Raw genomic sequence first — 13,096 nt, forward strand, 5'->3', positions numbered from 1 at the left:
TTGGGACATGCAAGCATCCACCTCAGGCTCCCATGGTGGGGTGCACTGGCCCAGGGTCCCCGCCTGACCATTGCGTTGAGTCACCTGTGGAGCCTTCTGTAAGCCAGGACAGTGCCTCCCAGGAGGACCAGGCCCCAGCTCAAGGCCAAGGAGACCCTTGGACAAATGGGGCAGCTGCCGAGGACCTTTTCATTTCAGAAAAAGAACCCACTTGTGCTTTTCAGCTCGCTAGAACCTCTTCCCCAGGACGGAATTCTTTGGCAGGGTGAATTACACAAAACAACAGGCCCTTTCAGCTGGAAGCCATCCTTGGGACTTGACAGCGGACAAGCAGTTCCTGGGCCGCCCTCAGCCATGGCTCAATGTGCAGGGGCAGGGCCCAAAGTGCAGCAAGCCCTGGGCTGGAAAGACAGGGTGTGACCAATGGAAGTCTGTTTATTTGTTTGTAATGAGACAAAACACTACAATCCATTCAACATGGGGCTGGATACTGCAGTGATTAGGAGGCAGGGAGGGAGGGGCAGGGTGAAGCCTCTGAGCTGAATTATGAATGTCCAAGGCAGAACCTTCTGGAAGACTCTTCCCTTACCCCGCGGGGCAGAAATAAAAATCACATGATCATCGTTGATTCAGATTGAAGAGGACACCGATCTGGGCCTCAGCACGATGCCAACATCAGCGCAGAGGTGGGGACCAGTCAGCGGCTGAGGGAGGAATGCTTTTCCTGCCCGGGACTCAGCTTCATCTCGAGAACCGTGAGGCCAGAGGAGCCCTGTGCTGGGCCGTTCTGAGGGAGGGAAGGATACCAGTCACCGAGGCCCCCTGCCTGGGCTGTTCCCCCTTCTCCTGCTCTCAGGCTGGTGCACTGTGGCAATGGCTCTGTGAACCTGCAGCAACGCTGGGCATGACTCTGCGCCACCCCCTCGACTCTGGAGGGCAGGGTAGGCAGCAAGCAGCTTTGGGGGATGAGGGCGGAAGGGATGCCAGAAGCAAGTGATGCCCACACGCACATTTCCCAGCACTCACAGCCTCTCCTGCCTCTGCCCCGAGGGGCTGAGGGATCACAAGGCACGTGACTGCCTCCAGCCCCAAAGGCCAGGCCCCACTTGATCACACTCAGCTTCCTCCTGTCTGCATGTGGCCAGGCCTCGGAGCTGCAGCTCAGGGGGAGTTGGGAGGCTGGGGGAAGAGGACCCCTGGGAAGCTCACCAGCCCCTGTCCTCAGCCTTGCTCCCTGTGGCAGTTCAGCTGAATGGAGCAGCCCCGATCCGATGAGCAGTTCTGCGCTGTCCAGGGCAGTACGCAGCCCATAGTGGGAGGCTGCTGGGGGACTCAGCCTCCCAGTGAAGAGTGGGGAACTGTCGCGTTATCTGACCATCCTCAACAGGGAGCTAAGCCCCAGAGCTCTGAGCTTGGATGAAAAGCCTCCTTGCTCTGCCCACCACGTGCCAGTCCTTCGTGGAGCGGTGGGGGCTGCTCCTCCCCGACCCTGGCTTCTTCGGGCTGGTTCTGGACAAGGGTCTGGCATTCCCTTTAATTCACCCCCTCGTTATTCTGAGGTTCCTGTGTCTTTAGGGTCAAGTCTGTCCATAACACTTGGGTTCCTCCTTGCCAGCAGAAGTTCATTCTGGCTTTGGAGGAAGGAGCTGGAAGGAACAGGCAGTGGAGGGGAAGAGGATGGTAAGGGGGCGAAGAGGAACGTCCCTTCCAGTCCTCTTGTTCCTGGGGCAGCAGAAGAAGCAGACCACAGTGACTGGTGCCACACTCCAGCTCATAGGTCTGGTGGGTACACATGGAGGCAGGACCAGGGCACGGAACAGAGGTGGAGGTTTCCAGAGAGGGAAGGAGAGCTGGAACAGCCTGTGGGAAAGAGAAGAAGGGAGCAGGGGTGAAGGTCTCCGCAGAGATGCTGTGCCCTATCCTGTACCGCCTGCCCTAGGAGCCTGAAGCTGGGCAAATCAAAGCACTGATGGGAGTTCCGGCCCAGGTGGCCAGGAGCGCCACTGTGTTAGATTGGCCTAAGCCACCAAACCCGATTGGGCCGTGTCCACCACGCACAAGGAGGTGGACCCCAGAGTTCCCCATGATCCCTTCCAGCTCTGATATTTTCTAAGGTCTGAGAGATCAGCTCCCTGTGGCACTCATGGTGCTCAGAAGTGGCCATGTCTCAGCAGAGCCTTCATCTATGAGGTGCCCGCCACAGGGCAAGGCCACACGGAGCTTCAGTTTGAGCTGACAAGGCTGCTGGTCTGTGATGGGTCTCTAGAAGGAAGCCTGAGACACAGCAGCTCTGAATGCCCCACCCAAGAAGAAGCTGAATGGCTGGGGGTGGAGGGAGGAGGGGCTTGATCTTTTGGTATCTTTTCAGTTTCTGAACCATATGAATGCATTATTTTTAAAACGTTCAGGAAATGAAAAGATAAAGTTCTGGCCAGGGGCTTAGAGACTCTGCTTTCCTTCCTAAAGTTTCTGAGAGTTGGTCAAGAACTACTTTAGCCCTTGGCACTGCTTTCCAACATCCCTGAGCAGCAGGTGCCCATCCAGGGCCTTCTGTTTTTGTTGCTGAAAGCGCCAGGCTCTCAATTTCTTAGTACCATCATCCCACTGGGTTCTGCTCCCCTTTTCCCCACCACCTGCTCTGGCGTACCTGTCGGAAACTGGGGGCACCCCATGACGCTCTGCTCCTGAGCCCATGTAGCACCGGGCCTGCAGGTGGGGCAGGCCAACGGGCCTGGCAGGTGGCTGGCAGCTCCTTTGCAAAGGACAGCCAAGATCAGATGGCTGGGAAGGTGGGTTCTGCAGGGTGCTGAGGGGTTGGGCCTGGTGGAGGCTGCCTGGCTGGTGTCACATGGTCCGGCTGTACTCGATGCCGCCCTTGGTAGAGATGCTGGACCACGGCAGGAAGCTGCAGAGCAGGCTGTGGGCCTGGCGGTAGATCCTGTGTGGGATGGAGCAGGGGCTCAGGTTCGCTATTGCAGAGCCCAGATGCTGGATATAGTCCGTGGGGCTCTGTTAAGGAAGATCCAACTTGTCTTGCCTGCCCACATACCCCTGGGTGGCACTGTCAGCAGGGGCCTGCATGGCAACTTGAAGGACTGTGTGCAAATGGCACACCATTCTTGACGGAGGCCAAGAGCCTGCTAAGTCTCTGCTGAGTTTTGGAAAGCCTCATTACCTGGAGGGGCCTCCATTGTGCAAAATTACAAAGGGAGGTACCTGGGTGCAAGAGGGCCTTCCGGGTGAGGCCTCAGGCACACGGACACCCAGACTACAGCTGACAGACAGGGACTGGGTGCTCAGGGGAGGGGTCTGGCAGAAGAGCAAGTGCTCCTGGTTCTCCCTTACACTCTCAATCCTCGGAGAGGCAGGGCCCAAACCCTGTGACAAGGAGGGGGGTCAACAGTGCTGACCCTGTGGATAGCCACAGATACCCATCTTCACATGAGCGAGGAGGCCTGTAGGCTTGTGGGCCACCCTTCTCTTTCCTGTTTAATTCCCTATGAAGCGGATAAATCCTACACTCATTCATTTAATTTCTCTCTCTCTCTCACACACACACACATTCTCTCTCTCTCAGAGTATTTCTTGGGCCACACCCTATGACTACCAGGAAATCTCCTGGCCTCCCTCCTACCTGTCAAGGGCCAGAAGGTGAAAGAGGAGGGAGTGGGGAAAGGACACACCTCTGGGTCACGTGCTCCAGTAAGGAAGGTTTGAGCCCAAGTGTTGAAAACAGCCAGTTCTTTTCACCTAACTTGTCTTTTTTTTTTTTTTTGAGGAACATTAGCCCTGAGCTAACTACTGCCAGTCCTCCTCTTTTTGCTGAGGAAGGCAGGCCCTGAGCTAAGATCCGTGCCCATCTTCCTCTACTTTCTATGTGGGACGCCTACCACAGCGTGGCATGCCAAGTGGTGCCATGTGCACCCGGGATCTGAACCAGCGAACCCTGGGCCGCCGAGAAGCGGAACGTGCGCACTTAACGGCTGCGCCACTGGGCCCACCCCTAACTTGTCTGTTTTCTCCCCTGGCAGCACACAGGCCCCATTAGGACAGGGGCTCATCTGTTTTGTTCACTGCTGTGGCTCCCATACTCCTGGAACAGGAGGCTCTCAATTTGTTGGATGGACAGATGGTTCGTGGGCCAAGAGGGTTAAAACCCACCCCTCATACCAGCTGAAGTCTGGGGAACACCGAGTGCACCTGCTTTCCCAATGTGTGCAACCAGACCATCATTTCCCAACACATGCAAGCCCAATCTCCCTACAACACCATCTGGTCGGGGAACTGCATCCAGTGAGCTTGGCTGCGTGACTGTCATCTGGAGGTGCCCACGGCTCCAACTGGCGCACAGGCCCTGCTGTGGCAGCTAGGAAGCCACAATCCCTTGCCCCCGAGAAGGAAAGGATATAGGATGGTCCAGGGAGGGTGGCCACCATTGATGTAGAGGACGTAGGTGAAGCCATCTTTGAGGACCCCTCGGATGGAGTAGTAATACGGGAGATAGTGATGCTGCTTGAAGTCTCTGTTTTCGTAGAAGTTTATTGCTGTGTTGTTGGTGGTGAGGACGTGTAGGTAGATGGCTTTGCAGTGGTCTTGGGCGGTGGTTGATATGTGATCCTTTAAACTCTCAAGTAAAAGGGAACCTGTGGGAGAAGACGTAATGGTCACACATGGCGGGGCAGGCGGGAAGGAAGCACGCGTCAGACAAGGAAGCACCTTTGCAGAGATCGCTACAGATCTCTCTGCCCACTGTATCAAAGACCCACCTTCCATAACCACCCACTGTCGAAGTCCCTAAAAACCCACGGCCAGGTGGGGCCTGGTAGCTGCAGACCATCAGTGGTCTGGGACAACAGATATGGGCCAGGTAGTTCCCTCCCCGGGGCAGGACCTGCAGTGGAGGCTCACTAACCTTTCAGACAACAAAAAGTGTAAACCTGAGCCCAGAAAAACATAGAATAGACAAGTTTGGGCTACAAATGAAGACTCTGCCGCTCACTGGCTGTGTGACTGAGTAAGATGGGAATTTAGAGACAAGCGCATGGCACAGTCCCCCACAAGTGATGGGCATCTGATAAATGGCAGCTTGGGCTGTTTCTTCAATTGTGTTTTCTATTCTTAATCAAGAGTACCTCGTGACCAGACATGAGCTCTGTGTGTGGTGGTGGGCCTGGTAAGAGGTGCCCATTCCCTAGTGAGGATGTTCAAGAACTCTTATTAATCTGATCCTGTCAAATTTGGGAGTGAGGCCATTGCAGGAAGACCTGGTGATGTACGGAAAGAGCACGTGTTGAAGCTAGTGGGTGGGGTGGGGCCGGGAGACTTGTTGGAGGAGGAAGGATAAAGGTCTGACCCAAGACTGAAGGACAAGGGAGGGAGGAAGAGACCGAGGGATGTTTATGAGCTAGAATCATCAGCACGCGGGAAGTGACAGGACATGGGTGAGTGGGGTGTACGTGCCAAAACCCTGCGCTCTGCTGCCCCTTACCTATGCCGTGCTTTCTGAATTCCTTCACTACTCCCAGACTTAGAATGTACGCAACTTGTGTGTCAACAGAGAAGTTGGAGGCTAGAATATCTCCATCCTAAAGAAAAAGTCAGAAATTAAAGTCAGGTTAACAGTTGAGGAACCAGCCCCACTGCAGGGCACTTACGCGCCAACCCCCACACTACCAGCCATGACACCTGGGGGGACACGAGGGTGGGAGGGGACAGAACAGAGGATAATGGATTCACTCTGCCTCCCCATGGAAACGAGAGGGTTTGGGCCCTTCTGGCAAAAAACTCCTCAAGTAAGAACACACATGCAGTCACTTCTCTTGGGGACAGTGGTGGATCAGACAAGGAAGGACACTGATGCCAGACGGGTGAAGTTACGGAAGAAAAAAGGAAACGAGTGTGCTGCATGGGCACTTAAGCTGATACACCAGAGACAAGACAGTGAGACAAACACCAAGTTTGAAAAGGTTTAGTTAAAGGGTCCTACACTGCCCCCAGGTGGTCTCGGAGTAAAGGAGTGGGGGCTTGGGTGGCCCCTCCACCACCCTCTGTTGCCCACGTCAGGCAGGGCAACACGCCACAACATGCCACCTCGTGTGCGTCTCTTGGTTCCAGAGACAGAATTCTGGACAGGGAGGGTCCTGAATCCACCCACCATGAGGTTATTATGTTCTTCTACCTCATAGAGAACAAGAAGAGATACTGTGTGTACGGTTTTCCCCCCATGAAAAGGACGCTTGGCGATTCAGGCTTTCTGGTCCCATCTACTGTTCACTGAGAGGCTCCCACGTGCTGGGCATGGTGTCAGCCCGTCCCTGCTCTCCCGGAGCCTGCACTGCATGCCAGTTAACCTGGACACAGGTGAACTTGCCCAGTGGTCTCAGGGGAGAGCATCCTTATTGTTGTCGTTACTCAAAGCCCATGGAAGGGTTAGGGAGGCGAGGCAGGCACTTTGTTCCTGGCTACTGTCTTCTAACAGGCCCTGCTTTGCCCCAGGGTTGAATTCACTCAGCCTCTCAGCAAGGCCCAAGCAAGTGCCAGGTGCCAATGCCAAGGTTCCCTCTCCTCTCCAAGAGATGAGGGAGCATCTCTGCCCTCAAGGGAAAACTAACACATTCAAAGGAGCACAGAGATCTAGTCACCACGAATGGGGGGCAGGACAGACGCCAGAGGGCACTCAGGAAGAGCTGCAAGGAGGGGGCTTTGGGAAACAGGTCACGGAAGGGGGCAGGGGCAGTTTGTCCCGTGCAAAAGCAAAGATCAACAGGATGCCGACACTTGCTGAAAACACCACCATTTCTTTCTTTTTGCTCTATGTTGGCACTGAAAATTGGAAGGAAAAAAGCTCAGGAGGAAGATGGGACAGAAAAAGTTACTCTTAAAAGAAACCAACTTTGCCAGAATCTAATAAATGGGGTAGACTTGAGTGGGTCAGGTCTTTAAAAGGGAGATGTCCTTCTTGCAGTTTTAAAGAAATAACATTGGGGCCAGCCCCGTGGCACAGCGGTTAAGTGTGCACGATCTGCTTGGCCTGGGGTTTGCTGGTTTGGATCCCAGGTGCGGACGTGGCACCGCTTGGCAAGCCATGCTGTGGCAGGCGTCCCACATATAAAGTAGAGGAAGATGGCATGGATGTTAGCTCAGGGCCAGTCTTCCTCAGCAAAAAGAAGAGGAGGATTGGCAGCAGATGTTAGCTCAGGGCTGATCTTCCTCAAAAAAATAAGTAAAGAAATAAATAAAAATAAAGAAATAACATGAAGCTGAACAGATAGAAACATTTTCCAGGTGTCAGTGGCTTTTCCCTCTCCTTGGAGTATATACTCACGTGGTAAATACTATTCAGTCGCTAAGACCAAAATTACTCAGCAGAATCTTGACCCAAGTCAGCCACATGGAACAATGCATTTGTGGCCGTGGTCTCACATTTTACATTTAGAGCAGGGCTTGCTCACTTGAGGTCCACAGACCTTCAAGGGTTCTTAGACAAATCTTGAAGGGGTCTATGAAGCTGGATGAAAAGAAATTATATCTTTATTTTCACTAACCTCTAACTGAAACTTAGCATTTCCTTCAAGAAACCACAGCAGTATTAGTAGCTTCTGTGACACTGCCGCCAATACGAGTCACAGATATTTTCGCAGTCCCTTACAACATTGCAGATTCTCAGTGCATTGTTTATGCTCCTCCCTACTTCAAAATGAGAGTTGTTATGAAACCTGCGTTAGGTCTTTTATTTAATGTACGAAAGACGGTATCTTGTACACACAGAAAGAAACCAACTGGGTATGAGTCTCATGCGCGGTCCGGGCTCCTAAGGGAAGGGGCCACAGAGCAGGCAGTGGGATTCTGTCACAGCCCTCACAGGCCCATCCAGGGAAGCGACCACCAAGTCACTGCCACACAGCCTTACCTCCTTGTGTATCTTGGTCCTACTTTTTATTTCAGCTACTATCATGCCCACAATGGCGCCCCTGTAGGTGGCAGCAAGAGAAAAGAACTTCTTGTTGGAGGTGATATCACGATACCATGAGTCTGGGTACCTGAGGAGGAAAATAAACTGAGGTCAAGGCCAACTAACGTCCTGCTCAGACAGTGGAACCACAAGGAACTCCAGACTGCTCTGCCTACGGCTCCGGGGCTGACAAGGAGTCAGTCTATCACTCAGTCCAAAGGGTCTTCTTCAAGCAGTGATCTGTCCAGATGGGCCTGGGAATTTCTGAGGGGAAAAATGATTTTATAAGACATAAGAGACGAGAAGGGGGACAAACCTCTGACGGTACTATCTCCACGACAACAGTGCCTGGAGGGGCAGCTGGATGAGTTAAGAGTGATGGCTCCTTGTAGCCCACGGACACTTGGGTAATTTCCGAGAATTCTGTGAGACTTTCTGAAGACAGGGGAGTGGTGTGGGGACAGCCAAGTTCACAGCTGAGTAGCATTTGTGTCACGCACCTCCCTGACGGGGCAGGGATAAGCCCTCAAGGGCAGGGTGTGGCCAGGGCTGCTAGGGGCTGCTCTCCAAGACCCCTCCAAGGGAAGCAGGGAAGAGAACACTTAGCGCAAAGCGCCAGGATGCAAGGATGAAAAGGCAGATTCAGCCACCACCAAGGAGACAAGGTCAGGAGGGCAGGGGCACATGGGGCTTTATGGGTGTGTGGGTTTGTTTCTTCACTTGGGACAGACATAACAGGGTGGCCTGGGATGTCTTTCTTTAGACCAAGAGCTAGAGGAGGGTGGCGTACCCTCAGTGACACGGCGGAGAGGTGCTCTACTCGGCTCTGCTCTGCAGAGGCCACTGACCACTCACTGGGAGGTTCTACAGGGCCCGAGCATCGCCCGAGCTCCTCCCCTGATCACACTCTCATCTTCTGACCCCAGGAGTGCTCAGGTGACATGGCAGCCAGGACACGGAGCTGTGACCACACAGCCCGATGGGACCACAGTTCGCTCCGCCATCTCTGGAACCTGAGGCCTCAGGCCCTGGAAGCTGTGAGGAGAGGCAGGTAGGCTGGGCATCCCAGGAAGCACAGAGGCTCCAGCCCAGTGTAGCTCCACCCTAGCCCAGGTCACTCTCAGCAGGGTCTTACCTACTTACTTAATGGATTACTTTCCAGCGTGGGACTGCGGAGTTGAAGAGTTTACTTTTTAACCTATAAAGCCTCAAGGGGCCCACATCCCCAGCAAGCTGTGACAATTCACATTCCCACTGAGATGTAAGGGTCGCCCTTTCCCTCCCTTCCTGCTGGCAGCAGGTTAAACAACCAGTCTGAAGTTAAGACTCATGGAAATATGATGGTCGGTAGGATCTAGTTTATTTTTAATTTTAAAAAGTTTGGGGGCTGGCCCAGTGGTGTAGTGGTTCAGTTTGCATGCTCCGCTTCAGTGGCCTGGGGTTCACGGGTTTGAATCCCGGGTGTGGACCTACCACCACTCATCAAGCCATGCTATGGCAGGGTCCCACGTACAAAATAGAGGAATATTGGCACAGATGTTAGCTCAGCGACAATCTTCCTCAAGCAAAAAGAGGAAGACTGGCAACAGATGTTAGCTCAGGCCCAGTCTTCCTCACCGGAAAAAAAAAAAAAAAAGTTTGGGCACTAGCCTTATGGTGTAGTGGTTAAATTCACATGCTCCACTTTGGTGGCCCAGGGTTTGCAGGTTTGGATCCTGGGCATGGACCTAGTACCACCTGTCAAGCCACACTGTGGCAGCAACCCACATAAAACAGAGGAAGATTGGCACAGATGTTAGATCAGTGACAATCTTCCTCAAGCAAAAAGAGGACAATTGGCACAGATGTTAGCTCAGGGGCAATCTTCCTCACACACACACACATACACACAAAGTCTGCGCCTATTTTTCATACTACAAAAGCTATACAGTCATGCATCGCTTAATGACAGGGATAACTTCTGAGAAACGTGTGGTTAGGTGAGTTCGTCGTCGTGCGAACACCATAGCGTGCACTTGCACAAACCTAGATGGTACAGCCCACTACACGCCTAGGCTACATGGCACTAACATGATGGGACCACCATCGTATATGCAGTCCACGTGGTTCTGCAGTGCATGACTGTACATGTACGCGGAAAGGGCCCGACAGCACTCAGGAGCAGGAGCTGGGGTCCACTGACAGGTGAGGTGATTCTGGCCCACACGGTACCTCCAGGCCATCCTCACCTTCGGAGCAAGTCTTCCAGCTTCAGCACCTGCAGATCTGTGCACACTCCCCCACCCTTCCCACCTGCAGCTGGGGACAGCAGGCGATGCTCCACTTACTCGATGGGGAACCAGTCGCCGCACAGATGCTTCACGGTGTCTATGTCATCGTGGCAGAGGAGACGCAGACTGACCTCGCTGAGGGCACTGGATGGCACCACCTCTGTCATTCACACCTGCAGAGAGGGACACAGGTGGCGTCAGGAGGGCGGCCGCATCCCCTCATGGCACATTCACTTCCTCCTCCTCCTCATAGCAGCCTGTGAGGCAGGCAAGATGGGAAAACTAATACGGTCTCCCATGGCCAGAGGTCTCCTCAGTAACTGAGAGGAGTGTTTCTGTCCCTCATAATAATCTCATGCACCAGGTGTCACAGTCGCCACTACTTTGCAGACAAGGAAACAGAGGCTCGGGAAGGGCTGACAGGATGGGGACCCAAGGTCCCCTGCCTGCTCACTTGGGACACTCCTGAGCCCTGCAGAGGACAGCTCGCCTCTGGTCTGTTTTTTCTCTCCTCTCTGCTCCTCTGAGCACCCCACACCAGCCCCAGTTCTCCCTGGCCAGTCTCACGTCTCCCTCACAGTGCTGTTTCTCCACGACAGAAAGCACACGGCCCCACCAGCCCAACTTCTTCTGACTTGGGCTGGTGGCTGCCAATGATGGACAATAAGGGGCTCAGCAGCCCCAGGACTCAGTCCCCTTCGGAACAGCCTGGGCAGGGCTGATGACCTGCTGGATTTCCACGGGAAGTGGCGCTTGCTGGGTGGGTCATTTCTCCTCCCCTATCCAGCAGATGAAGACGTGTGAGTAGAAAAAAAAGAGACTTGGCAAGACACGGAAAGTTCAAATCAGGGGTCATGAGTTGCCAACGACTCTTTCAAATCAGGAAACTACGTTCAATCCAAGTTGCTGATAGCGCAGCTTCTCTTGTTTTGGTTAAAGGAAGGGAGGGAGGCAGGAAGGAAGGCCAAGTGGTAGGCTCTGACAAAGGGAACACAGGAGCATTTTTAAGTTGAAAGCTGGTAATAAAAGGCAAAGGATCCTGCATTTACCCCATCTTTTGAGAAGGAACTGTACATTTCATCCTGAACGGTCAAGGAAAGGTTCTTTTTATAGAAGAATGACAGCCAATAAAAATAGAAATAATGATAGAATTGGAACGTCACCACTTTGGAACCACTGATGCAAGCAAGAATCATCAACGGCTGTTAAACCACGTGGTGAAGGGAGCTGAAGCACAGGTATGAGGCATGGAGGCAAAGCACCCGCGCCCCCAGGACTTACCCATGGCCAAGGAAAGCCAACCTTTCACCTTGGAGATCACCCAGTCATGCTTCCCTCAGTGATGGGCCCAGCGTGCGACATACACAAAGCCCTCAGTGTTCCCGCCTAAAACACTGGGCCTGAGCCCAACCTAGCCTCCAGACTTAACTTCACATGGCACACGGATATAAGTTCAAGGGCACTGTGACATCTGACAAACACAGAATGGTGACGTTCTACAAGACAACTGGTCTGTTCTCTTCAAAAAGTCAGCATCACTAAAAAAAAACCAAAGTAGACTAAAGGAGACAAGAAGACCTACAACCAAACACAATGAGTAAATCCCTACTGGAAAAAATAAAAAGGCAAAACAACATTTTGTGAAATTCAAACATGGGCTAGCACTATGGAAAACAGTATGGAGATTTCTCAAAAAATTAAAACTAGAAATACCATATGATCCAGCTATCCTACTACTGGGTATCTATCCAAAGAACATGAAATCAACAGTTTAAAGAGATTTATGCATCCCCATATTCATCACAGCATTATTCACAATAGCCAAGATGTGGAAGCAACCCAAGCGCCCATCAACGGATGAATGGATACAGACGATGTGGTATATATACACAATGGAATACTAAGGAGCCATAAAAAAAGACAAAATAGTGCCATGTGCGACAACACGGATGGACCTTGAGGGTATTATGCTAAGCGAAATAAGCCAGAGAAAGACAAACACTGCATGATTTCACTCGAATGTGGAAGATAAACAAATATATGGATAAGGAGAACAGACTGGTGGTTACCAGAGGGGAAGGAGGTGGTGAGAGGGAGAAAGGGCTAAAGGGGCACATATGTATGATGACGGTTAAAAACTAGACTATTGTTGGCGAGCACGATGCAGTCTATATAGAAACTGATATATAATAATGTACACCTGAAATTTACACAGTTACAAGGCAATATGACCTGAATAAAATAATTTTTAAAATAAATAAATATGGGCTAGAAGGCAGATGATGATATGAAATTACTAACTGTCTTAGATGTGAAAGGGTATAGCAGTTATTTAGAAAGTCTTAGGAGATGCATGCTGAAATATTTTGAACCGAAGCATCATGAGGTCTAAAAGTAACTTTAAATGGTTCAAAAAATGTCAACTACTTAGGAGGCATATATGACAAAATGCTATTAACTGTTGAATCTAGGTGGCAGGTAAGATATAAGATCTTATTGTCTATACATTCAATTTTTCTATATGTTTGAAATTTGTAATGATAAACATTGGGGTTCAGAGGGGCCGTGAAGAGGACTGTCATTACTCGCCTAAATTTACTCCAGAAACCACAGTTCTGTGAACAAGCACCATGATAGTTCATGTGACATCCAAAGGTCAAAGGGACCGGATGCTCAGCCCTCACAACTCAGCGAGCCCAAACAAGGTACCTGAGGCAGTTCTTCAAGGTCACCTGCTTCCCTGACCCCTATTCATGCCTGGTTCTCAATGACCTCAGGCATTCCCATGAGGGTCCCCGGGAAGGCCATGTCCTAACCTGCCACTTGCCAGGGGTGAAATCTACCCTGAGACTTGACCACAGGGCCAGGGAGGCAG

General features: G+C 52.0%; 1 protein-coding gene across 1 annotated transcript in view; it reads right to left on the reverse strand.

Moving 5' to 3' along the window:
• Positions 1-417: 417 nt before the first annotated feature.
• NAA60 (N-alpha-acetyltransferase 60, NatF catalytic subunit) overlaps positions 418-13,096 on the reverse strand; it is a 28,117-nt gene continuing 15,438 nt past the window's right edge. Inside the window, exons 2-7 of the mRNA XM_023616432.2 lie at positions 10,279-10,394; positions 7,910-8,039; positions 5,489-5,585; positions 4,409-4,643; positions 2,648-3,001; positions 418-1,860 (exon numbers count right to left, since the gene is read on the reverse strand). Coding sequence (XP_023472200.1) covers positions 2,845-3,001; positions 4,409-4,643; positions 5,489-5,585; positions 7,910-8,039; positions 10,279-10,388 — 729 coding nt within the window. The 5' untranslated portion in view covers positions 10,389-10,394 and the 3' untranslated portion in view covers positions 418-1,860; positions 2,648-2,844. The remainder of the gene's footprint in view (positions 1,861-2,647; positions 3,002-4,408; positions 4,644-5,488; positions 5,586-7,909; positions 8,040-10,278; positions 10,395-13,096) is intronic.

This window comes from Equus caballus, chromosome 13 (genome assembly GCF_041296265.1).
Source record: "Equus caballus isolate H_3958 breed thoroughbred chromosome 13, TB-T2T, whole genome shotgun sequence".
Lineage (NCBI taxonomy): Eukaryota > Metazoa > Chordata > Mammalia > Perissodactyla > Equidae > Equus > Equus caballus.